Here is a 27,314-nt window from a genome sequence, read left to right as displayed (position 1 = left end):
TGGTGATAGAAAAAGTTAAAAATATGCCCTTTAGGAGCATTTTCTGCTTCTGTCATTCTTTAAACCCCAGAAAACTGCTCACCCACTCCCCCCACAGTGGGATGGGGGAGAGAATCTGAAGGGTAAAAGCAAGAAAACTCCTGAGAAATGCCCAAAGTCATGTAAGAACAAAAGCAAAGTTGTTAGGGAGAAAAGGAGAAGTGATTCCTTCAAAGCATCCCAAGAGTATATGTGAAATTCTCGATTTCTGCCTTTCTCAGTAACTAAAAGGAGACTGTCAGCCAGCCCAAGGCTTTCCCAGTCCCCCCCCACCCCTATCAGCAGCAGATGCAATTTTCCAAATCTCCAGGCACTGCTTATTTCACATCCTTGCTAAAAATAAATATCAGTGATAAGTGACCACTTTTCCTGGAAAATTACAGGCATCAAGAATTTTTATTTGTGAATATGAATAGGGAATGGCAGATGCAGATGATTCAGTAGGAGACAGGAGCAAATATCTGAAGTTAGGTGCTGTTGTTATACTCCAATATCCCTCTTCGGGACCCCTGGGAATAGTGTCACTTTTAGGAATCTGTCATATATTTACACAGTCTGTAACACCTGTGAAGATCCTGTTGAGATGGTCTTCTTTGACAATCAGCCTTTGCTTTTCAGCCACGAGAGTCCCTGCAGATCCATTATCCACAACAGGATTCCTCAGCCTGGGAATCCCTTGGAGCTGGGGAAGCCATTACTACCTGATTGTCTGCAGGATTTACCCAGAGAAATAAGGTTATTTTTTATAACATAGTTGTAGAATGGTTGAATTGGAAGGGACCTTAAAGATCATCTTGTTCCAAACCCCTCCCATGGGCAGGGACACCTTCCACTAGCCCAGGTTCCTCCCACTGGCCTTGGACACTTCCAGGGTTGGGACATCCACAGCTTCTCTGGGCAACCTGTGTCAGGGCCTCCCCACTCTCACAGGGAAGGATTTCTTCCTCATGTCCAATCTAAACTTACTCTAAGTCAGGTTAGAGCCATTCCTCCTTGTCTTGTCACTCCAGGCTCTTATAAGTAGTCTCTCTCCATGTTTCTTGAAGTCCCCCTTCAGGTACTGGAAGGCTGCAATTAGGTCACCCCAAAGCTTCTCTTCTCCAGGCTGAACAATCCCAATTATCACATCATCTAGTGTTATATTATAGTATGTTGCAGTATAATGTATTATGAAGTATTATATTATATACTATTCTATCACACCATATTATTCATTGCATCACAGATTTATCACGTCACATAGTTTGAGAAGAATGAAAAAAAAAAAAGCCAATGACCTTTTGGGTCTGAACATGGAGTATTGTGGTGAAAGGACAGACTGGGAGGCCCATGGGATTCCTGGCAGCAATGTTCAGGATTATTGCCAGCTAATGCTGCCCCTGATGCTCTGGACAGAGCACAGGACACAGGGGAGCCCCCACTCTTGAGCTGTGGCCAAGCAGAGTGACAGTGTGGGGGATTCACCCCCCAGTTAAACACTCCCAGTGTCTCTTCCCTCAGAAATATCCAATATGCCCATGATTTACTTCCAAAGCAGATCTAAGGAATCAGGGGCACAGGTTGTCCCTTGGGATCTTGAAAGGAGGGAGAGAGTCCACAGGCAGGGATGAGCTGGCTGAGCAGTGTGAGGTCAGTCTGGAGGTGGATACTGATGTCCATGAAAGTGCAGAGAAATTAAACTACTAATAAACTGCCCACGATTTCCTGGGACTGGAAGCAAAAGCTTCCAGGAATGATAATTCCTTTCTATAACTTGAAAATTTCTGCTATTTCATTATATTATAATTTTTCATGGCTGAACTTTTGGTATCAAGTAGGGTTGACCATGTATCCCCATTTTTCCTCATGCAGTTAATGTAATTTCATAAAATACTTTTTTTTTTTTGCATGTATTTGATCCTTGAAAGAACAGCATTTTCATCATACCCTGAAAAAAATCTCTGTTCTACCAGCAAGGGAAGAAAGAGACTTATTACTCCTGCTGTCTGAATAAATCAAGCATAATAAAATATTTGGGTTATAAGAAAGAACAGATTCCAAAATCAATGCATTTGATTTACACTGGGAGTTTAAATTCCTCCCTTTACCTTGACCCAGGGTCTCCTCAGCTTATTCTTGTATTTAAGAACATTGGCAGTTGAATATCAATTGTTAGCCTTAAAATCATTTGATAAAATACCACATATCATCAAACTGGACAGAGATGTGGTCAAATTGGATTCAGCAGGAAACCACAGTGTGATGTCACATGGATCAGGCTCAGAATGATCATGTTCATGTGTAAATAACATTCATTTTAACAATAATGTCAGTTTTCAGTGGCCTTCTCCTGAGTTCTTTCCAGTACACTTTATTCTAAGCTCCACCTGTGGTGAAAAAAAATTTCAATTTCTCTTTTTAAACACTTTTAAAGTTCAATTCTTTGCTGCACTTCTGTTATTCTTCAGAAAGCTTTCAAAAGTAAAGTGACACTAACAGCTACTATCAATCAGAAAGCAGTAGAATTCTCTGCCACCTCTAGGAAGGAGAAGTTTTATTTAACATGAAAAACTAGATGGCCCCCAAATCAGTGGGCACCAGGTTATGCTTTTCCCGTTACTTTCTTCATTTATTTTGGTAACTGTGTTCTTTAGTCATGAGACAGACAAACTAGATGGGATGAGAACTCAAATAAGGGTGCAGCAGAACACACAAAGATAATATTTTTTAAGGCTTTGTGAAAAATGTTTTGGATAAAAGGAAACGGGCAAAACTTGTCTGGCTGCCAGTTTAACAACTGCTGAAACAAATCTTTGCAGCTTTTTTCTATAAAGTGAAGCCTTTGAAATATTTCCTGCTATGTTTTAGGGGAATTTGTGAGGCTTTGATTGTCCCACTAAAGCTCTGAAGCACTTTGTCTGGTTATTATTGCCTTTCCCTGATGTTCCTCTGGTAGACATATAATAAATTTCAGTGCTTTTGTTACCAACTTATCACAACCTGTTTATAGAGAGTAGTTTCAGACCAGTGAGAACAAAACCAACAGCCTCATATAGAGTCCAGACAGCAGTTGAACTGGGGACCTATATACTCTATATGGCAAGGACTGAATATAGTGGCAAAAAGTAAAAATAAAAAACTCCAACCACTTTTAATTTTCTTATACTTCAGGAAGTAGGAAGTTTTATGTACCACTAAGCCACTTGAAGGTCAGAAATTTATTGTGGGCTCTATTTCTTCCAGGGAGCCACATGGAGAGAGGAAGAGGGTTGGGTTGGAGCCACTTTGATCCTCATAGGGTCTTCAAACACACTAGAGCCAGAACTCAGGGGCACCAAGAGGAGACTTTTCCTGAGGCTGATGCTCCTGACATCTCACATTCATCTAGAAAAAGTAATTTTTCATCTTAACTAGTGATTTTCCCTGATAAGCTCAAGATCCTGAACAAAAGATTTCTGGATGTGAGGTAAAAAACACAAATCACGAGAAGAGTTTCTGAAAGTAAAAATAATTACATGGAAAGTCTTCCTTTCCCAAGTTAAGGAAAACCAAAGCTTTCATTTTGGCCCAAAAGGGCACGTTTATTCTCACATAGACTCCCATTAATGTGAGTAATTTCTGAGCCATGAAAAAAAATTGTGGAAATCACAGTAATGAACAAAAAAAAAAAAAAAAAAACAAACAGTAAAACAAGGTCAAATTTTAAGAAACTTTATTTCTATTTCTCCACCTTCAGTTTTAGGTTCTTATAAGTGACTCATCATCTTTGCAGGGTCCATATATATTGTTACATTCAGAAGCAGTAATGGAAACACCTTTTTAGCAAACTATTTGGAAAAAGTGCATCATGGAAAAAATCAGTAACTAGAACCCTGCTTTGGCAGGCATCTCTCTCTTTCTGGCTACAAGCTGACAAGCTGTCAAGCTGTCATCAAATTTCAGAATTGAAAACAGGAGTATTTGGTTCAGTCCTCTTTTCAAAATAGGCCTGGGATATAAAGTTGTTTAGATTGGTTTAATGCTATTACAAATATTGCAATTACAAGAGGATGTCTTGTGCAGTAAATGCAATTTGGTCCACACAGATTTTATTCCCTACAACAGATGAGTCAAACTATTATTTTCAAACAGGAGATGAGAACATCTATTAAGGAAATGTCCAAATATTGTAGGAGTAATTGAGCGAGACATAAAACTAAAAACCTAAAACCATAATGCAGAGGTTTGCCTTGAAGAGAGGACTGGCAATGCTTTGTGGAGAAGGGGAAACTTTAATTCAACTGTCAAAGGCTGAGGGATCCAAACCATCAGTGATGATTCACAGTCCTGGGAGGGAGCAAGGTGAACTCCCTGGGTCTGCAGCCGAGGCAGAGACACACAAACCCCCACACAGGGTCCAAGAGAAGGAGTGGATCTCTTTGAGGTGGGTTTTTGCAGAGCTGTGCTGCCTTTAGCTGGCCCTGTAAAAGAAGAGAGGGAAATCTGAGGGGCTGGAGTGTGTCCAGATAAGGGAATGGAGCTGGGGAAGGGGCTGGAGCAGCTGAGGGAGCTGGGGGGGCTCAGCCTGGAGAAAAGGAGGCCCAGGGGGGACCTTCTGGCTCTGCAACCCCCTGACAGGAGGGGGGAGCTGGGGAGGGTCAGGCTCTGCTCCCAGGGAACAAGGGACAGGAGGAGTGCCCATCCCTAGAGGGACCGTGCAGATGTGGCACTCGGACCACGGGTCAGTGCTGGCCTTGGCAGTGCTGGATTAGCAGCTGGACTGGAAGATCTCAGAGGTCTTTGCCAACCTAAGTGATTCTGTGATTCTGTGACTCTATATCTTGGGTGTGGCTCCACCTGTTCTCACAACAGAGATGGGTAGAACATGGTTCCCTGCTGTCCCAAGAACCTGGCAAAGAGGCTACATGGATATTTTCCAAGGAAAGGAGAGGAGCAAAGACAAACAAGTGTTTCAAGAGTTGAAATAAAACCATAGTGTCATTGCTACTCAAATTTGGAAGTGGAATTAAGAAGCCTGAATGGAAATAATTTAGTGTTGGATGAAATGCACGTGAGGAAGGAAAATGGGAAGGCAAGAGAGGGAACTGCTGACTGATGCAAGAGGTCAGTGACCAAGAAATACACAAAGAAGAGGGAAAGAGCAAAAAGAGATTGATATATGAAAGAAGAAAATATCCGAAAGACTTCTAAGCATTTCAGTGGGTGAAGAAATCTGTGAAGAGAGAAATGAAGGAAGGATACACGTGAACTTATTCTGAGTTATGTGTAAGGCAGGTTCACTAATAAAAGCAACACCCTTCAGAGACAATTTAAGATTAGGATTGCTTCCCCTGTATCATAACTTTTACAGACACCTAAATGCACAACTGCAGAAGCCACTGTGAAATTCTAATTAATGTTCACTCACAGTTAATCCTCTTTTTAGGGCCACTCTTCTTCCACGCTGCTTTTCTGCAGCTTAGTCCTTGTTTCATCATCAGACGACAGAAATTGCAGTTGGAAAGGTCTGCAAACCCCATTTTTCCAGGTGGTTCTGGAACACTAATCTGAAGTCCTGCTGAGAAAATTCACGAGAAGAATGGAAACCTTTCAGTAGACATTTTAATTTACTCCCCAAAGCAAGAGATTGGCTTATTTCAGGGAAGTGGCAAAGGGGAGAAGGGAGGAAATGAGGAGCAGCAGAGGTTACCCAACACCATATTTTTTGAAGGTAGCTCAATATGGTGTTTATTTTTTTTTTCATTCAGCAGCAAGAGAAGGCACTTCTGGGTAAATGCAGTTGGAAATTTAGTCACAGGGTTTGTGAAGTTCTGTCCCCACAAATCTAGAAGCTGCTTTAGTAGAAATCAGGCTTTTCCACCAAATTTTACATGATTCTATGTAAAATTAAAAGCTTCCATCCTCTGTTTTTCCAGACATCTCTGATCCCCATCTGTGTTCTTTACCTTTCCTTGAGGGAATATTAAACAACTTCCTCATTTTATGCAGTACAAACTCTAAAGGTTGCTACCTCAAATTTACACCAGAGGGATCCTTTTCCTACTGGAATGGCTGTTCAAATACTATGATTTTTTAATTTTAACTAATGAAGTTTTAAATACCTCACCCATCTCACTCATGGTGTTCTCAGTGAGTAGCGTCCAAGTGAATTTTCTGTACAACTGGAAATGCTTGGAGGTTTAACAGTTGTTCTTTCCTGGTTGTGAAATGGTTGCACACCATAATTTCCACTAAACCCCCCTCAATTCTGAAAGAGAACTTTGAAGAGGTTCAGATATCCCCCCCCCTTTTCTTCTTGAGGGCATGTCTTTTATAACTCTCAGTCCAAATGTTGGTACCTCCCTCTTGGTATAGTTCAAATCAGGCTCAGATGATGTTACAATGCTGGGACAGAATTTGAATGTGTTTATCAAGGAAAATTACATGTAACTAATATTTGTAAATGTCAAACCTACAAGGAATTTATAACAGATAAGAAAATAACTTAATCATTTTTATTATTATTATTTTTAAATATCTTTGGAGGAGGTTGTGAACATTCTATGTTCTTGTTTACATCTTCCAACATGAAGTTTCAGCAGTTCTGATTCTGATGAAGCAGTAAAGATGCCCAATAGTTTCCTTTATAGGACTGCTCAATTTGGCCTGGATTACATGGTAGTGAAAGTTTGTGACTCATGCACTTCCTCCCACTCAGAGAAATAAAGCAGTGGCAGTAGTGGAAAATAAAAAGGAAAATGCCACTATGAAGAAATCCATCAGGACACGCTGAATCCACACGATTTTGTTGGGTGCAGGGCTGTGTGGAGCATCTGCCTGGAAAAGAAAATCATGATTAGGGCAATTACAATTGAAAACAAATCTCAAACATCATATCCTACTGTAGTATCAACTGCACAGTCTGTACTGAAAATTGGAGCTCTGGAGATAAGGAGAGCATTGAACACATTTATCTAACAATTCCTGGGTGCCTGGGATGAACTTTATTAATGGGAGAGGAAGGAAGGGATGGAACCAGCAATCATACACACATGAGCACAGTATCCACTCTCTCTCACAACCAACTGGGCTGACAGATTTTACCAAAGGCACTGGGAATTTAAAACACAGTATTAATACTTCCATAGCAATAAAACCATTTTTCTCTCCCTTCACACCCACTCTTTAGGTTTGTTCAAGGGAGTAATTCTGGTTAAGATACTGTATAAGCTTTTTTTCCCAGGTCCTGAGAAAGAAAAGATGTGGTAGAGGAGATAAACCAGTCTCAGAGGATGACTAAAAGGACAAGTGCCATGTGCCTTCCTCTCTATTTATTCCTTTACTTACCTTCTTTGGAAGTTACTTCCTCCTTCAAAGTCTCAATAGGGTTCAGGACTTTCTTCCATTTCCAAACAGCCCTCTCCAACCTCTACAAGCTAAGACTAAAAACTACAGTTGCATTTGATTTCTTGCTGCAGCCAAGAGTGTTAAGAAATAACAGCTTTGAAAAGTGGCCCTTTAAAGCTAAAATTGATCCCATACCAAAGGACATGAGGATCTTACAAAGCACTTTACAGGAACATTTTTTAAAAAAAAGGCAGAAGTGTTCCTTCAGAATAAAGAGGGACTAAGCTGTGGTGTTGCCTCTCTCATGTCTATTCAAAAGTGATGTAAATGTGAAATGTGAATATTCACACCAGAACCTGGAGTCCTGGAGAAGGTGTGAAATCATCACTGTGGCAGTGACTCTTGGAACAGTGGGGCAGTTCCAGACCTGGTGTGATAAAATCACATCTGATCATACCCTCTGTGTGGAGTTTGGGGCAAGGGTTCCTGGAAGAGCCCCAAACTTTGCTGGAATACTTTCCCAGCGGAGGATCCCTGTGTGCAGGAGTGCCAGGGTGGGACCAGGAGGTCAGAAATACCCAGGCAGGGTCTAAAGGGCTCGTTAGCTCTGGCTCAACTGACCCAGCTCATTATTCCTCCTGATGGCAGAGCAGGCTCCAGTGCAGGAGCCAGGGATTTGAGGAACCCTAAATCCATAACAGGCATACCCTGCTGCAGGCAGAACATCCTGGATCTGAATTTCTCAAAACCTGCATTATTTATGGCCAATACCTTAAGACCCATCTTATATATATACACCAGGGATTCATGAATAAGTACCAAGCACGATCAAGAATCATTTCAACTTGATGGGTTCTTCTCTTTTGAGCAGAACACAGTAAGACCAAAACAAAGAAGCAACAGCTTGTTGCTTCATTTCCTGAAACTGATATTGGCTGTAACAGCACATAGCATGATAATTTATAGCTTAAGACATTTAAACACTCATCTGTTGTCACCCAGCTGGAATCTGGAAGGAATATCCTGAGCTTTATTTAGCCGGTGAAGGTGTAAGAAAGCCTGGCTGCAAAGGTCCTTCTGTGGTTTCTGTCAGCTGAAGGCTGTGCCAGCTGGATCCTACAGGTTTCCTCAAGGATCAGCAGAAGGAATAATATTTACCTTCGGTATAACTTGCAAAGCAGTTTCCTTTTGCTGTGGCTCAGGGGCACTTTATAGTCACTGGATTATGGACTCGTGTGTGGGAGCTGGGAGTGAGAGCTGAGCACAACAGGATTTAATGAACTTCCCAGAACCGGCTGCTTAATAAATGTAGTTTGAAGGATTCAAATCTCCACCTCTCCCAGACTTGTAGTGCTCACCATAGGAGTCCTTCCATTCACTACTGTGGGATTTGATGTCACAAAATTAGGATTTTTACACCTTGTTAAGGAACAAGTAAATGAGAAGGGTTTAATTACTTAGATTTTCAGAAACTGGTTACTATATTCTCACAATTCACTTCTAAAAAAATCAATTTATTTTAAATATGACCTTTTTTTTTTATTTTCTTTCCAAGTTCCACAGTTCTTCATAGTGCCACAGGCACAGAGGCCTTGGGAACACTGATGCCAAAGGCTCGAAGGAAATTTAGTTTATGAAACAGATAATCATGGGCACTTTCCAATCACCCAGTATTGCACATGCTGACAATACCCTTATCTGAGTTGTTACCTTCCAGTGTGATAGTTTTTAAAGTCTAGTCGTTATTGTTGCTATTATTGCTATTATTAGTAGTAATATTGTTATTGTTATTATTTAATTATAATAATTATAATTATAATAATAATTTCGGTTGATAGATTAGATTGCTGCTGTCTGTCCCATCAGTCTAAGAAGATAAAGGCCTTAAGAGAGTTTTATAAAATAAAATATGAATTGTGGCAGTACATTTGTACAGAGGGTCCATCAGTTCAATAAAAAAAGATGTTTCATGATTAGCTGATATTAAGGAGTACTCTGAAGGGCCCCTCAATTAAATTAAAACTAGCAAGTTAACTTTTTATGCAGTATCATGTATAAAGAGCACCAACTGGTAGCAGCAGTGACATTAAAACCAATATAACTCCCCCTTGCTTGTTATTCCAAATGGGCCACTCATAAACTTTGGATAATGAACAGAAAAGTGCCCTTGTCATCTTTTTTTTTCTTTTTGCTTTTGCATTTTTTAGTAGCAAACAGCCTCAAAGTGTACAATTTAATGTAAAATATTTTGGCATAATGCAAAGATTTTATCCAGGGAGACCCATCGAGTCATTTTGATGGGTGGCAGAAGATGAGCTGACTGGCTTGGGAAAAGGTCCTGGATAACTATCTGAATTTAAAAAAAAAGCTAAGGATAAGTTCATTATACCGAACCATGGATATATTGACCCAATTGATGGTGATACTGCATCAGGTGCAATCTGCATATTCACACAGAGGGAGCTTTCCAGATTTATACAGCCCTCAGTCTCTGAATGGAGATTTTATGCAGGAACTGGAGCTTCTGGGGATGTTTTACAGTTAATGGTTTGGGGTTTGTTTTTTTTTACAGATATTTCTTCATCCTTTCCCTGGCTAACTTTTTTTAGGAAAGTTTCCAGGGAACGTTCATTTTCTTTGTTGCAGGAGGTAGGACAGCTCCTCAGGTTAAGGACTTTGAGCCTTCAACCTCACAGCCCTCTCTGGTGTCTACTTATCAGTGAGTCAGCTGAAACCAACAGCCTGGCATGAAGAACCCAGTAATAAGACAAACTGTTTGAGGGTTTGAGAAGACTCAACCAGTAGTTAACAGTAAAACCTGCTCTTCTTTTTAATGGGACTGGGCTGGAATGATCTGTTAAGCTCCCAGTTGTGCTATCCAAGCAAAGCCCAACACAAACGTGTGCCCTGTGGGGACCACGCCACCACCCAAAATTGATATTAATCTGGCAGTTGTTGTGTTGCATTGGGAAGGTGAACACAGGTATAAATTTTACACATCACAGCCTTTAGAAATTATGTGATACATCTGGATAAGTTTGCTTGGCTAATGCCAAAAACACCTCCCAGCCCTCAGCACAGCCTGGTGCTCCTCATCAGCATTCCTGCTAGTTAGGAGGGTCCTTCTCTCCACGGGGAATAGAAGGGAAAGTAACAGAATGTTTTCTTCCAGACTGTGTGGGGGGAAAACCAAACAAATAAAAAACCCAACCAAACAAAAACAAACAAACAAAAAACAGAAAGAAAAAGAAAAGAAAAAAGGAAAAGAGAAAAGAAGGAAGGGAAGGGAAGGGAAGGTTTGGGAAGGGAAGGTTTGGGAAGGGAAGGTTTGGGAAGGGAAGGGAAGGGAAGGGAAGGGAAGGGAAGGGAAGGGAAGGGAAGGGAAGGGAAGGGAAGGGAAGGGAAGGGAAGGGAAGGGAAGGGAAGGGAAGGGAAGGGAAGGGAAGGGAAGGGAAGGGAAGGGAAGGGAAGGGAAGGGAAGGGAAGGGAAGGGAAGGGAAGGGAAGGGAAGGGAAGGGAAGGGAAGGGAAGGTTTGGGAAGGGAAGGGAAGGTTTGGGAAGGGAAGGGAAGGGAAGGGAAGGGAAGGGAAGGGAAGGGAAGGGAAGGGAAGGGAAGGGAAGGGAAGGGAAGGGAAGGGAAGGGAAGGGAAGGGAAGGGAAGGGAAGGGAAGGGAAGGGAAGGGAAGGGAAGGGAAGGGAAGGGAAGGGAAGGGAAGGGAAGGGAAGGGAAGGGAAGGGAAGGTTTGGGAAGGGAAGGGAAGGTTTGGGAAGGTTTGGGAAGGGAAGGGAAGGGAAGGGAAGGGAAGGGAAGGTTTGGGAAGGGAAGGGAAGGTTTGGGAAGGGAAGGGAAGGGAAGGGAAGGGAAGGGAAGGGAAGGGAAGGGAAGGGAAGGGAAGGGAAGGGAAGGGAAGGGAAGGGAAGGGAAGGTTTGGGAAGGGAAGGGAAGGTTTGGGAAGGTTTGGGAAGGTTTGGGAAGGTTTGGGAAGGGAAGGGAAGGGAAGGGAAGGGAAGGGAAGGGAAGGGAAGGGAAGGGAAGGGAAGGGAAGGGAAGGGAAGGGAAGGGAAGGGAAGGGAAGGGAAGGGAAGGGAAGGGAAGGGAAGGGAAGGGAAGGGAAGGGAAGGGAAGGGAAGGGAAGGGAAGGGAAGGGAAGGGAAGGGAAGGGAAGGGAAGGGAAGGGAAGGGAAGGGAAGGGAAGGGAAGGGAAGGGAAGGGAAGGGAAGGGAAGGGAAGGGAAGGGAAGGGAAAAGAGAAAAGGTTCATCTATTCGGTTTAGACCTTTGAGATCACCATCATTACCCCAGCACTGCCAGTGTCCCCAAGAGCCATATCTACATGTCTTTTAAATCCCTCCAGGGGTGGTGCAGACATATATAGGCGTGTCCATATGGTGCAGAAACGTGCAGAAACACCCCTTGCTCCCAGAGCTTCCTTTGGGGTGAAACATTTCCAACGTGCTTCTTGTTTGATGCCCAGCTGACTGTTTCCATCATTCTTAGAGGTGTTGTAATGCAGCTGCAGAAATCCTGCAAGAGAGGGGGTTACTGCTGCTGTTGCAGCTCCAAGGCCATTCCCCCTCCCAGTTATGTGGTGCCCACGGTAACACACCATAAAACACCATCCCATAAAAACCTGCTGATTGCCAGCGCTGCCCGACAGCTACAAGGAATCACAAAAGGTCATAAAAATGATTCACATTCGCTCTCTCCTTCCTTTAAAATCAGCTGGTTAAAGGAAAAAGGGCCAAGTTGAAAATAAGCATCAGCAGTTCCAACCAGGGTGAAGCCAATACAGTCACATTTAGGAAGGGGCAGGTCTGCATTTGATTTCCAGGTGAAATTAGTGCATGAGGCTTCACAGGGAGCAATCCCTCCACCAACAGCTCCAGCCAGGCAGAGCAAACATTTTTCAGGAGGAAGGGGCTGCACCAGGGACTGGAGGTAAAAGTGTGTTCCAGCTTCTGAATTTGTTGGTGGGTTTGGGTTGGTCTAACCCAGCAGCTAAAATGATGGGCAGGTTGGTTTTCCTGTGCTCTGGGGAAATGCACAGCATGTTAATCAGTTCTGTTCACAAATAGAGCAGCTAAAGAGGAGTATGGTGAAAGCTTGGGACCATCTGAGATATCATGTGCTACTCTTGGTTTACAACACTCATCCTAAAACAGCCTAAAAACTTTTTCAGGAGAGTTAGCAGAGAAAATTTTTCTTTGTGGACTATATCAAAATATAAGTTAAAAGTACAAAAGAACAAACTCTTTTAAATGATGGAATGCACTCTATGAATTCTCGCTCTGCTATTCAGAGCTCCCTCACAAAATAAAGTGGATATTTCCCCGAGTACTTTATAACACGAATTTTTACCAAAAAAAAAAAGTCAGATGATGAATTAGGTATTTTTGTGTATCTGTGTGATAGACCATCTGTAAAAGGAATGCTATCTGAATATAAATAAATATGCAGTGAGCTAGGGTTGTATTTCAGGCTATATTGATCATATTAATGAGAATGGTAATGTATGTATGTTTATTATGATTAACAGAACTGTGTTCATGTTGCATTTTCCATTTGAATGAAATTAACTTTCTCCTTCTGAAGTTGCTGAAGACGAACATTAAATGCAGAGAAATGATCAGTGAATAAGCTCCTGTAAAACCCTTTTCACTTCTATGTCAAATCTAATATACTTACTATAAATTAATCTTGAAAATTAAATGTTATTGACAGTTGTGGACATAAATACTCAAAGGGGGACGAACCTGATCTTTGTAACAACAAGTACAGCCAAGCAACTTCCACTGGGCACAAGATTAAATAATGCTCATGAATTTCAATAACAGCACACGTGAGTTTGAAGGTAGAACACGAGAGCAGTTTTACTGGAGACTGAGCCCACAAGATACTCTGGTTTTCCAGTTAATGAGAAAATAAGTTTGGCTGCCCTAAAGGGAAAATAATTAACTGTAAATGAGCTGCTGTATCACTATCAGAGTAGAGAGAGTCCAGCTATAACTTCAGGGCATATGCAAAGGAAAAAAAATATCTGAAATAGTGAGACAAATTCTGTTCACATCAGAATTTAAACACAGGTGGTTTGAGTTTGTTTTGGTCTTTTTTTTTTTTTTCTCTATCTCTTGCATTTCTTCTCTGGGAGCAATTCAAATAATTGTGTTTCTTAATTGCCTTAAGACTTGCTCCTGTAAACAGGAAAAACTGTGCAGAAAAGGAACCAACTTCTTTCTAAAATATTGAGTGAAGCTCATATTCCTGGTCTAGTTGAAGATATCCCTGCTCATTGCAGGGGGTTGAGCTAAATGACCTTCAAAGGTCCCTTGCAACCCAAACATTTGATGATTTTCTCCAAACAAAATGAAGGTTTTCCCTGCCTAGAGCTTGTACATCCGGAGAGAGGTCCAAGAAGGATGATTTGACAAGGCAGATGCAGATGATAAAAGTTCTCCCTGAAGATGTACGAGCCAAACACTGTCAGGACACATCTTCAGGCCCCAGTGACAGCACAGAGAGGGCAAAACTGGAAGGTAGTAAAGCAGAGATGGCTAAGGAGTACCAGAAGATGAAAAAGCAGAGGTCTGAGGAACTGATAAAGATGATAAGATGGAGATTTCCATGGAAATCAAACTTATTTTTGTCAGCAGAAACAAGTTCCTGTGATGTATCAGCAAAGATTGTCCATCCAAACACAGATGGACAGAAGTTTGTGCAGTGTTTTGGATTCCTGTCTGCTCACTAAGGATATTCTCACCATACTTTTTACTTTCTATGTGAATATTATTAAACTTAGAATTTGGTGCAAAGAACAGGGAATTTTATAGCCTATTCTGGGCACTGCAATTCTCATCATGAAGTTATTAGCAAGAAGGAATGAAAGCAATTGTGAGGGAACAATGAGGTTATAATCATAACTTGTTCTTCCCCGTTCAAAATTATGCTCCTGTGATCTCCATTTTGCTCTAACTGGGAGCTGCTTTTTAACTTGGGAAATTTTCAATAATGAAGCTAAGAAGGAAATTACTGGACATTTCTTTGAGCCATAAACTTCCTGGAAATGCAGAGGGAATGGCATAATCAGCAGGTTCATGGATTTCAAAGTGCTGTGTTCATCTGACAGTTCTTTCAATCACTTTTTAGTAAAATACATCTGTAGCCATTGAGCCATTGTGTAATCCCCCCACACACCTGGAAATTATAATGTGGGATGTCATGATTTATTTCATAGCATAAAAGCTGTTAAATGAATACTGACAGCACCATTAGTGTTCTGATCTTGAACTGAAGTGCAAGTCAGCTCTGCTTAAGTCATCATTCTCATGAGCCACAAATAAATGTGCAGCTTAAAAAGGTGCTGCAGGTTAATCAGAGCTGAATTAGTCACGAAAAATTCATGAAGAAGGGAGCAATTGAGGAAATGACACGCTGAGGCTCTTACCCCAACATAGTTTCTCTAAGCAGCCAGTGCCAAAGACTCCAGAATATTAAAATCTGGTCTGAAAACTTGGTTAATTCTGAGTTAACTGGGAGATGTTGATATTACTTCAGCAGCTGCATCTTGTGCTTTGACTGCTCCCAACTGCACCTGGCACCTCAATTTCCACCTTTGGCAAGCAGAAACCAAAAATGGGCTCCACACACCCTGGACTCCCCTTTGCCTGCTGCCTTCTGGTGAAAAATAAAGTAGAGAGAACCAAGTTAACTTAGCTAATAATGTTCTTAATTGATCCCACCAAGAATCATCAGTTACTGTTGTTCTGCCCTAAATCCCAGGTTCCTCAATATCATCTTCTAGAAAAGAGAATGACTCCTTCTGCTTACACTGAAATAAGATGTTTAGTTTCTATTCCTAACCTCTTCTGAGCTAATGGTGATTTGTGACTGTTTGAAGTACTTATCTACTTCTTTTTCTGAAAATCATGTTCTGTCTCATTTGTTCCTTAATGCAAAACTCTTGTTCTACATATTTAAACCATTTTTTTCCTCATTTAGTACTGTCTTTTTTGAAGGTAAAAAACTGGATGCCTGGCCCTAGAACTTCATGAATTCTGTTGTTTGATAAATATTTATCAAACTATTTTAGCACCAACAGCTGTGATCCTTTAACATGCAGAGCTTGTTTTATAGAAGGTCAAGCACTCTGTACCTCTTCCCAATTTCCAGAAGATTTCAAATTGTTTCCATTTGACACTCTACTAACAGGGCTCAACATAATTCAAGGAGGAACAGTTCTGCTTAATGAGGGATAATTGTTTTCTCTTCAAGTTTAGACATTATTTGTGGCTTTACTTGCATGTTTATCCCAGTTATTTAGTCCAATGTATTTAAAGGGATCAGCAACCTTCAAGTTGAATCATAAACCACTCAACCTCCCAGACTTGTGGCTTGGCTTGTTCTTGAGTAATCCACAAAAATTTATATCTTCTGTGAGAATTTCCAAATTCATCAAGTAGTTTGTATATGGTCATTTATTAACTTTTTCCCTTAGATGAACCCAGAACACCTAAAAAGGGGAATATAAATATATTTTTTTTCAAATGAGACTAAATCACATTTACCTTCCTTTTCCCCCCTGTTACTTACAAAAGGATTTACCAGTAAATCCAAACTAACACACTTAAACTGAAATAGCTGTTAAGTAAGACCAAATAATGCTGCATTGGTGTGCTGAGGTGATTTCTCATTCTAAATGAAGTGTTTCTTTTCTCATTTAGGGCTCCTAATGGGACCCTGATTAATGGAATAAGATGGCCAGCCTTCACCAGCAATGAGCAGAAATATTTGACACTAAACACCAGCACTCCAGAGATCCTGACAAAACTCCGTGCTCAGCAGTGTCGATTCTGGAAATATTTTTTCCCCAAAGTCCTGGAAATGACAGGTAAAAAAATCTTTTATGCATGCTTTTATGTGAAACTTTTATGCAAGGATATTAGTGTGATGCTTGAGTTCAAATCTTTGTGTTATTTGTAGCTGAGGTGTTCAGGTATTGGATAAAACTGTCCACGATGAGGATCCCAGGACGTGCCCTGTGCTTCCCTCCAGAGGTCACCACCCTGTTTGGTGTTAGGACAAAAACTGGGGACAAACCAAGGCACAGGACTTTGTGATGTGCAGTTTCTCTGGCCCAAAGTGCAGATGCAGCCACAATGTGAGGCATTAAAAGTGCTGCAAATCCCTGTTCTCAAGGGAAGAGCCTTGGTGCTGCCAGGCTCTGGGTTCCTGGATGCTGGAGAAGGCAAGAAAAACAGTGTTTAAGGAGGGACTTTTGGAAGCTTTAGATGTTCTGTATAAACTTCTTGTGTCTAAGGTTGTTATATTTGGATTATATTATCTATTATTTATGGGATTCTATTATTATGCAGCTAATCCACAGAGGATATTAAGTGTGCTGCTGCTGCCAAGAGGGGATTCTGGTTTCCATCTCACGTGAGAGTCTTGTGTTTTATTTCTGGAGTGTCAGCCATTGATGACAAACAGACACTGCAAGATCTGCCTAAACTAAACAACTGATTTGTACCTGACCCTGTATAAAATAGGGGTTTGAGATTTCACTACTTGGAAAAGTATAAGGAGCTGTGTGAAACTCTAAATCCAGTTGAACAGGGAGAACTCAAACTTTTAGCAGGCAAACATCACCATTTTCACAAAGCCCAGCAAACAGACCAAGCCTCTGTGCTTTGGATTTCAAAAAGGAATTGATTTTATAAAGTGATTTTGCAGCTCTGGAACCACATTCTGCAGTTTGACTGAGGGAAAGTCTCGTTTCAGAAATAAGATACACGTTTAAAATGTTAATTAGTAATTTAAAATCTTCCTGTAAGGCTCAGTTTGAGTGCTAGTCTTAAAAATATGCGAAGTCTTAAAAATATGTAAACTGTCACGGTGCACAGATGATTCCTTCTGAAATAATTTATTCCTTCCTCATTTGAGTCTATGACTGTATTATGGCTCAACTTTTATCCCCTCTCAGTTCAACAGATGTTTTTCAATTAAATCAGGAGAAGCAAAATCAGTAGGTAAAATGAATAATTTATGAGCCTCACTCTGTGATTTTAAAATCACAGTGTACCAAATTACAGATGGATTTTGGGGAGGTTTCAAAGACTCTGACAAGTCGTTTGTGCTGAGCCAGGAGAACTGAACTGATTTCTGTATTTTTTTGAACCTGGCTGGGAATCCCTGTGGAAAAATGTGTATCCTACAAATGGGCTGAGCACAACTAAGTGCTCTGGGGGGAGCAGGAGGGAGAACATCCCCGGGCAGAGACCAACCCCAGAGTGGCTTTGCATGGTCCCGTGGTGGGAGGGATGACAGAGCAACACCCAGGATCTACCAGGAGACAGAAACACATCACTTGGCCATAATCAGTGATTTACAACATAAATTTACAGCATCCAATTACAAGAAATTCATGAGAATATTCTCAGGAAAAATGAAAATAATCATTGTGTCTGGATCCTAATGTAGAGCTGAGACAGGAATGTTGTTGAGGTAGCACTGTTTTGTCATGTGTCTACATCTGGCAGTCCTTGAAATATTGTAAGTATAAAAACATAGTATTTCCATTATGATCCCTATACAACGTTATAGCATCCTGACAAAAAAAAAAATCTCTTTATAATTCTGCTTAAGACCATGATATAATACTTTATATTGCAATAATTCTCCTCACTGAAATATTATTTTGCATTTCTTTTCTCCTCTTATGCCCAAAGGACAGTGAATCCCATAAATATATGTATTTTCTCATTTTCTGAGGGTGTCTCTTTTCTATTACTCCTTCCATTGCAATAGTCTTAGAAAAAGGTTGCTTTAACACGAGGTGATGTAAGACAACAGAGAAGAAGAAGTAAGGAGATTTTATGTTATCATTATTACAAGTTCAAGTAGGGTTCAGGTAGGTAGAATTCTATCAGGCAGAACCCAAAGAGGACAACAAAAGCAACTTATTTTACAGAAATTGCAATGATTTCTCAGTGTAAAGTGATCAGGATGTGCCTGGTAGCCACTTGTTTAGTTCCTGACCCATCCAAGCACAAGCCTTGCCACCCCTTGAGGTCTTTTCAGCTTTTAATGACCAGCTCCAAACATGTCCTGCATCTGAACAAACCTGTTCCCATCACAGGCTGGGCAAGACAAGTTCCTTGAAGCAGTTAAAATATATGAGAGAGGAAAATATTTAGCCCCTGCCATCTTTATGGTTAAATAATTTACATTTTCCTCAAGCGACTGAATCAGATACATTAAAAAAAAAAATCACGGTTATGGGTTAGAAAAATTAATAAGGAAAGAATAAACCTCACACAGTAACACAAGAGTAACAGCCACATATGAAACATGCCCTTGATCTCTCTAGAGAACTTTCTATGGTTTTGGAAGATTTCTCAATGTCTTCTCCTTGAGTTTCAACACTCAAACCTATCATTGGGCCAGAGCTCTTAGTTTTGTGCCCCACTTGGTAACAATCACTAGATAAGTTAGCTGGCCCTAGACCTGCCTCACATGAGCTCTAAATCCCAAGTAGACACAATTTCCACTGGGATTTTAACCCCATTTTGAAGGCACTGGGCACACCCTCCATCCCCCTCAGCCCCAGCCAAGCTGGGAGCACTCAGATTTAATGTTCCATTGGAGGGTGAGAGCACTGGGACGAGCCCCAGAACTTTTGCTGGTGACTGGTTCTACAAGAAACGCACTGGAGGGACAGTAAACACTAAGTGACTTTTAAGTAGCTTTTAGAGCAATCATATGTTAATTATAAAAGCATCTATGTTAGTCTCTACCTCCTCAACACAATCTTTAATGCATCTAGAGCCTAGTTATTTATATATGCCTGCTTCCTCTTGATTATAGAAAGCTGCAGGCAGCCAAGCTTTCCATTACTGGTCCATTACTATTTTAGTGTGCCTAATACATATTTTTCTATTTTTTTTTCTATATATTACTGCATCATGTATCATCTATAGAGAAATCAAAGTAGGTGCCATAAATACATTAAGTTTTAAAACCACCCTAAAAAGATTTTGGATGTGGAGGCAGAGAAATTTCAACCTCTTGGCCAGTGAGTAACAAAAATAATTGTGTTTGCTGTGATCCTCCAAGCAGTGTCTGGATTCTGCAGAGCTAAACACTCAGGGGAGTAAGAATATTGAAAATTTGTCTAAATAGAACATTCATCCTCACAATTAGTTTTAAATTTCCACAGAATTGTGAACTAGTCAGAAGTCACCTCACCAATACTACAGCACCTACTGACAGAGTAAAATTTACTCTTTGCACCTATGGGCAGTGTGTTTCTGTACCTTAACAATCTGATTTCTTTCTGACTCCAGTACCTTCCATCCCATGTAATTGGAAAGATCCCAGCCTTTACAATAATTCCTCTCCCAGAGAGCTCTACTGATGTTTGGAAGAAGAAAAACAATAAAGAAAGAAATCTGAAGTTTCTTAAGCATACATGTGAAAATGAATATATGGTTGGGGTTAACAAAGTTTTAGTGTTCAGAGAGTGTGATTTAAAGAATCAGAGAATCACAGGGGGTTGGAAAGGGGCATCTGGAGATCCTCCAGTCCCAAAGCAGGGTCACAAGAACACTGAATAGAGATGCTAGAATATGGATCCTATTTGTTTTCTCCTTCCTGGACTTTTGTGAAACTCTCACCATGAGAATCTACAGCACAAACCTGCAGCATTTATCACACTAATGAATCAGGAAGTTTTAAAGTACCTTTAATTATGAGCTCTTGAGGACACAAAAATTAATCCTAACTTGTCATCCCTTATTAATTCTATTATATCATAACAGCTACATGGCCTTTGTCCCAATCTTAATGTTAATACACAGAAATACATTGAAGATTAGCACTTTATTGGCACATCCAGCAGCTCAAAGGACAGTGTGGTGATAAATGTCACTTTGCTGCAATGCCATGAAAGGGCTGCATGGAAGGATAGGAAATGCAGTGTCTGCACTGCTGAGGAATCCAAGAACCCTTGGATTATCAGGAACAGTGTGGCCAACAGGTCCAAGGAAGTGATTCTTGCCCTGGACTCAGCACTGGTGAGGCCACCCCTGGAGTGCTGTGTCCAGTTCTGGGCCCTCAGCTCAGGAAGGACATGGAGGGGCTGGAGCAGGTCCAGAGGAGAGCAACAAGGCTGGGGAAGGGACTGGAGCACAAGTGCTGTGAGGAGAGGCTGAGGGAGCTGGGGGGCTCAGCCTGGAGAAGAGGAGGCTCAGGGGAGACCTCCTCACTCTCTACAACTCCCTGACAGGAGGGGGGAGCCAGGGGGGGTTGGTCTCTTTTGCCAGGCAAAGATCAGCAAGACAAGAGGGCTGGGTCTTCAGCTGTGCCAGGGGAGGTTTAGGTTGGATATTAGGAAGAATTTCTTTCCAGAGGGGGTGCTCAGCCATTGGAATGGGCTGCCCAGGGAAGGGGTGGATTCTCCATCCCTGGAGGTGTTTAAGGACAGACTGGATGTGGCATCAGTGCCATGGGCTGGGAACCACAGCGGGGTTGGATCAAGGGTTGGACTTGATGGTCTTGGAGGTCCCTTCCAACCCAGCTGATTCTATGATTCTGTGACTGGGACCTTTCAGAACTCTGACTCGTTGCCTGGAGAATCTCCCCTTTTCTCCTTGTCGGCTTCGCTGAGCTTTGCGTTGGGCTAACGAGAATTACTCCAAAGTTTGGGTGGCCTAAATGACTGCAGGGAGCAGAATCCCCCCTGTGGGTTGTTAGTGGCCCCCCTGACAGTTCAGCCCAGAGCAGTCACCCAGAGCTCTGAGCTGTAATTATGGGTCAGCTCGAATTCTCTAATCTTTTCCTGCTCTGCCTCCCAGCTGTCAGCTCATCTAAGTCATGGGTGGTTGCCTCAAAGAGATTGATGATGTTGGTGATAATGGGATGCATTGACTTGTGACTTCAATTTGGATCTTATCACTGGGAAAAAAAAAAAAAAAAGCAAACAAATTGGAATCCAAGTTCTTATTTCAGTGTTTTCCTTCCCCCTTTTGTCTTTTAGATTCATAATGGTGGCTACTCTCAATTTTTTGGTGCCTGCTTTCTCTAGCTGTCTCCTTTCTTCACCATAATCTTTAAGAAGCACAGAAATGCCCCATAGTTTATACCCTACAACAGTGACTTTTAATTCAAGATGTGTCTATGGTAGAGATATTCCAGTTTCTAAAGTCTGGGCAGACTTCAAGCACATCTACACCTGAATAATTAAAGAAGGAATTGGTCTTTTTAAAATTCATAAGTGGAGGCTTTACCTGCATAAATAAAACTGGATACCCAAAATCAAGAATAAGATAAGAAATATGATTTAGGTATTTTTTCTCCAAATAATGTTAACACAGCTTCATACACTAAATTACCAATCCATTTGACTTAACATGGAAAATTTGGCTTTACCTGAGACCCTGCTTACATCTTTAAATTAAAAAATGTTTAAAGGAGGTTCTTAGAATCAGGAAAGCACAATGATGTGTGTGTCTTCTCCCCAAAGTTCTGAGTCATGGCTTAGCAAACAAAATGAAGTTTTATTGTTACCAGCACTTGCAAATTCTCTCTGAGTTAATGGCAACTGTAGCCTGAAGAAAAAAAAAAATTAAAAAATATCTGAATTTTTCTTTGATCTCTGATATAACCAAGCTTATTTACAACTTTGAACTGAGGGAGAAGAGTGTGGTTAATTTTTTAACGATTTTTTCACATAGTTGTTCTCCACACTTTCCCTTTTGAACCACGTAGAAACACAGAACTTTCCCAAGAAAAAGTCTCTTGGTTTTATTTCTGGTCTCACTAAAACCAAGAAGCAATGTAAATCTCATTTCAAACTCTCATTAAATTGCCATCTGGATTTCCAGACCAAAAAGGTTTGGAAATGTTGAGCTAAACTGCAGATAAGCAACCAAATTACTGGATGCTTCTCCAGACTAAATCTCTGATTCTGTTAACTCTCTTTCCTGAATATTTTCTCTACTGATGTGTAAAACACAAAAGTATTTCATTTTCCCATCACCAGCTACACTTACAGTGCTGGCAGATCATAAAAAAGGGGGAAAGGGTGTATTTATGGAGGGAAAGGGCTGGTGCTCCACTGCAGCAGAAGAACATAAAGTCAGAAGAGCATAAAGAAACCATGGAACTGTTCTCTCCAGAACACAATTTCCAAGTTTTTTTGGAAGCCAGCAATGGCAACAGGGACACCCAGATAGTCAGGTCCAGAATGAATAAAGTATTCAGAGATCATCAGTTGTTTATAAACTTTTCCCTAAAGTCCACATCTGTCACAAACTGATGAGCCCCAGGGTGTGACACAGCCCTCGTGTGTTACCTTTGATGTCATGGCTCTTCCTGGGAGGTCACTGCATTTCCCTGGAGGGTTAATTACTTTTTGGGGCTGGAGAGAGTGATCCTGGTCTGTAAAATACTCTGAGAACCTTGTGAAATGATGTACTTTTATTACTCTTCTCATCCTCACCCTCTGCTCTGATGCTCATAACAAATTTAGCAATAAATATTGCCTTGGGACATGGGATTAGTCAGCAAATGCTTTATAGGTTGGGGTGGAACAGGAAAGAGAAGATGGTTTCATGTTGACATAGTTCACATTTCACAGTTCTTTCTCCAAACCTGGGCCTTTTTTGCTTTTAACTCAGGAATTTATTCCAGGAGATGGCCAGGGTGAAATCTTGGCCATCCATTGGATTCCATCCAAACTAATGGCAATGCATGGAATAAAGCTGTGATTTCGTTCTATGTTTACAAGCATCTACCTCATTTTACATACTGTAGTCTTTAGGGTATGGAGTTCTCACTGCAGAGTATATTGAACCAAAGGAATATTTTCAGGACTAAAAAAATAAAAAAGTGGGTTTAAAATGATGAATTTGATGGACAGAAGTACTATCCAAAAGCCACAAGCCCATAAATAAGTATATTTATTGCCCTGCAATGTACCAGAATGACATCTTTGCAGTTCTTTCTTCCTGAAGTAAAGACAAAGCATTAATCACTGAATTTTGAGTCATTCCAGGTTTAAGAAAACAAGCAAAGGACCAGCCTATAATGTATTTGGAGCAGATGACATTGATAATCAAAATTATTTTTCAATTAGCATACAAAGAGATTCAAATTTAGATTAATGTAACCCATTTCATGTTTTACAGGAAATATTGATGAAGCAGAACGAGAGTGGAAAGCAGGATTCCATCGCTGGAACAATTACATGTCAGACTGGAAAAATCAATTTAATGATTACACCAGCAAGAAGGAGCTGTGCAAGCTCTAATTAATATGTTTACCCTTTCCAGTGTGTCCATAGAACTGTTCATCAGGCAAATATCCAGGTAGCTTTGTACCACGTCTGGAATTAAATGTGTTCTGCAGATTAAAAAACAATGTTACAGATATAATTTTGATTCCTCAGATCTTTCATTTAGATTTTACCTCCTATCTCAATAAACAGTGTATGGCATCTGTACCCTTTGAAGCTTCACTGGGTTAAATAGGACTGTAAAGTCTGAAGATTAATGATGTACATGTTATTATAAATATTAGCTACTTAGATTCACACTTCAAAGAAACAATGTAATCTGTTAGAGGAAAATGGATTTTTTTTTAATAGAAATAGCAGTGGTTTACAGTGTTACCATGCAAAACACAGCTGGGTTTGATCTTTAACTGAAACACCACCACACTTAAATCTTCTTTCAGACATAACTGAATTGCCATAAGCATAAAGGTACAATAACTTTGCTGGACACACAAAATTATATTTGTTTGTTGGACAAAAAAGTTTTAGGGCTGCCATTAGAGCGTGAATCACTTCCTTCATGGCCAGATTTGTAGGACAGAGCCACAGTGGGAGAGGATTCAAACTATGTATTGAAAGCCTAAATCATCAGCGAGTGCTGGGGTGAAACAAGGCAGAAAACCAAACACCTCTGCTTCCCCCATCCTCGTTTTTCAAGGAGTGAGGAACTACAGACTCACAAGTGATGGACTCACAGCTTTTCCTTGCTCAGGCACCCGCTGACTTCACCTGGTCAAAGTCTCTCCTGTGGAGATAAGCTCCAATCATGACATTTTTTGTCCACTGAGTTGCCTCCTCGTCGAGGGACAGCCCCGTGGAACGCGACAGACAAGTCTCAGCACTTGCAGAACAGGTGGTGGCAGGTTCAGAGAATCACAGAACAGGCTGAGTCCAAAGGGACCCACAGGAACCCACAGGGATCGAGTCCAACCCCTGGCCCTGCACAGGAACATCCCCACGGATCACAGGAAGAAAATTGTCCAAATACTTCACCCAAATGGTCAATCAAGAACCAGACATGACAGCCGTGCTGAGCCAGGGGTGGAACCTTGCCAAAAACTGCTCTTGGAGAGGGTTGGGAAGGGCATCACTGCAGAGGAACGCTGTGCCCTTGTGGGAAGGACCCAGCTCTGAGCTCTACCTGCCACCTCCCAGACCCCTTTCTGCCTACCTGAGCTGAACCTATTAGAAGCTTCTAAAAAAAAAAAAAAACCTCTTGGATAATTCGCTTTCCTACTTCTCTGCTTCTGTGATGATGGGGCTGGAATTTTTATGCCTGAATAACACCTTAATTGGCTGCTTTTCACTGGCCCAACTGGGAAGAATAAATGCCAAAAATTTGATGAACGTAAGTAGTATGTAAAAGCAACAAGGCATCTCATAAATAAATTATCCTGGAGCTCTCTGTAAATGCAATAACATCTCAGCGCATCTATTTTCTGTTCTGGTGATTGCAAGCTTTTGCAAAATGCCTCTTTGGATTGAGTAGAGTGAAGAGATCCAGATAATGAACAGAGAGTGTTCTCTTTCTGGCAATCAGTTTGACCACACAGGATCCTTGCACTGAGAGGATTTATTTATACAGAAAGGCCAAGTTCTGCAAGAGATGATGGCTTATCATCTGTTCAATTATTTCCAAGAGAACACAATTATTTCCTGACTACATTATGGGAAACCACCTTTTAGCACAGGATTTCAAAGGCTGCAGTCAGAGCTCCACAACAAAAAAAAATCTGATTTTTGAACAAGCTGATCAAACCTTAAAATTACCTGGGATTAAAAAGTGCTTTTAATGCAGCCCTACATGTTTATAGCACAGATAAGTAGCTCATTACATATATTAGCATAGTTACTGCTATTAATAATGGCATGGAGAGCTGTGTCAGTCTATAGTGCATTGGGTATTTATTGAATATTCTTGGTGCTGGTGATGAGCTGCTGAAAATAAACACAGGAGGATGAACTTTCTGTCCATCACTGAGCAGTTCTGGCACTGCCCATTTTATTTCTGGACTTCATAGATTTGTTGGGTGCTGATCTGCCACAATGAGCACTGACAGCACCAGCAGCACATTTAAAAGCATCATTTGTTTCTTTTGATATCCTTTTCTTAGATATATTTCCCCACCCATCTGTCTGATCAGCCTAATCAATGAGGAGAAAAATATCTGAGCCAATTAAGATGTAAAACAACCTTTGGAAAGGACAGGTGGAGCAGTTCATAAAATATTTTGCTGGGAAGGTATCCTTTTTTTTGAATAAAACAAAGGTTAAACCACTTGTTGAGATGTGGTTTTACTGATTTGCTCGGTGTGAGTTGGTAGCTTTTTATTTATTCACATGCTGGGGAATAATATCTCCATTTATCATCCATATGAAATCACTACATCATGTATATATTCATGTCTCACACATACAGAAAAGGAAAGCCTTAAGTACTTGGATGTAAATGGTTAAGGTAACAAAGAGGAAAAAGAAAAACCTGTGTCATTGATAATATTAGAGGGATATTAGAGGGATGTCTCACTCAGGCCTCTCTGAAGATATGATGTTGCCACTTATGTTTTATTTTCACTCTTAAGAGCCAAAAAACACAAGTTTTTTTGTGAAACCAGAGAAAATATATCGATTCTTTCTTACCATTCTTGATATCTAAAGCAAGGATTCTGAATTTAGTCACGGAGTTGCTGAAAGGTTGTAATAAAATGAACTGCAGTGCCAACAAAAATGTTGGCATTAACCCAATTGTCGTTAGGTTTATAATCTATACCAGCACACTGGTTAAATGAGAGACACCTCACACATATTTTAGAAGGGACTGAAGTCAGATATTTCCCAGCAAAACTGTTCAATAAAACCACCATTTTTAATTATTTTTTTTTCATTTTAAATGTTTTGCCTGAAGGAATTTGGGTTAGATAAGCTGTCAGTAAAGCTAAGAATTATTTGAGTGAAATCCCCTCTGTTCTCCTGCTGGAGAGAGTTGGGATGTTCATGGTACCTTGTCTAGGGCCGGTCAACTTGCACCAACAAATATTGAAGTTTTTTTTCTTTGAACAGGGGCCTTCAGGCGCCAAAAGTCATCTCTGGCACAACTAAGGCCTTCCCAAGGTTTCCAGGCATCCTCCCAACTGCAGATTTGACACTCACAGCTTGGATTTTTGGGGTGGGTGCTCAGGCCTTGCTGTCCTAAACCTTGGCCGTCGCTCCAAGTTTATCACACTGATAAAGCCAAATTTCTGTTGAAGTGGAGGTCTGCTTTTTGGCCTTTTTTGGTCACTAGAGGTTATTTATACAGCAGAGATTAGAACTCTATAAACACAGAGACAGACGTGCCCAGTTTAGATCTTCACGAACAGACAACTCATCCCTGTCAGCTCCCAGCTGGAAAAGTATCTTTGCAACATAAGGAATCTAACCCTTTTTTAAATATAATTATTACTTTAATTAGAGTGTTGGAGAGAAAATTACCTCAGTTTACAAAAAAAAACCTGATGGAGGCCCTTCTAATGTGCCTTTCCCATCAGCAGGTGACTGGACCCATTTTCCTGGGCAGATCCCACATGGATTGATCTGAACGTGGCACTAACAGAGGAGAGATGTATATTTGTCTCTATCAACATCATAATGTCATGGGTTTGGG

General features: G+C 40.8%; 1 protein-coding gene across 2 annotated transcripts in view; it reads left to right on the top strand.

The window, feature by feature from the left end:
* The window catches only part of BCHE (butyrylcholinesterase), a 54,191-nt gene extending 27,517 nt beyond the window's left edge, over positions 1 to 26,674 (top strand). Inside the window, exons 3-4 of one of the 2 annotated variants that reach the window (XM_051781854.1) lie at positions 16,062 to 16,228; positions 23,526 to 26,674. In XM_051781854.1, coding sequence (XP_051637814.1) covers positions 16,062 to 16,228; positions 23,526 to 23,647 — 289 coding nt within the window. In that variant the 3' untranslated portion in view covers positions 23,648 to 26,674. The remainder of the gene's footprint in view (positions 1 to 16,061; positions 16,229 to 23,525) is intronic. The other variant, XM_051781853.1, reaches the window with a different exon arrangement.
* Positions 26,675 to 27,314: the final 640 nt, after the last annotated feature.

The sequence above is a fragment of the Manacus candei genome, unplaced genomic scaffold (assembly GCF_025592945.1).
Source record: "Manacus candei isolate 608988 ecotype Guabito, Panama unplaced genomic scaffold, ASM2559294v1 h1tg000015l, whole genome shotgun sequence".
In the NCBI taxonomy this organism is placed as follows: domain Eukaryota; kingdom Metazoa; phylum Chordata; class Aves; order Passeriformes; family Pipridae; genus Manacus; species Manacus candei.
Note: the sequence above shows the minus strand (reverse complement) of the source record. Positions and strands in the feature narration are given on the sequence as shown.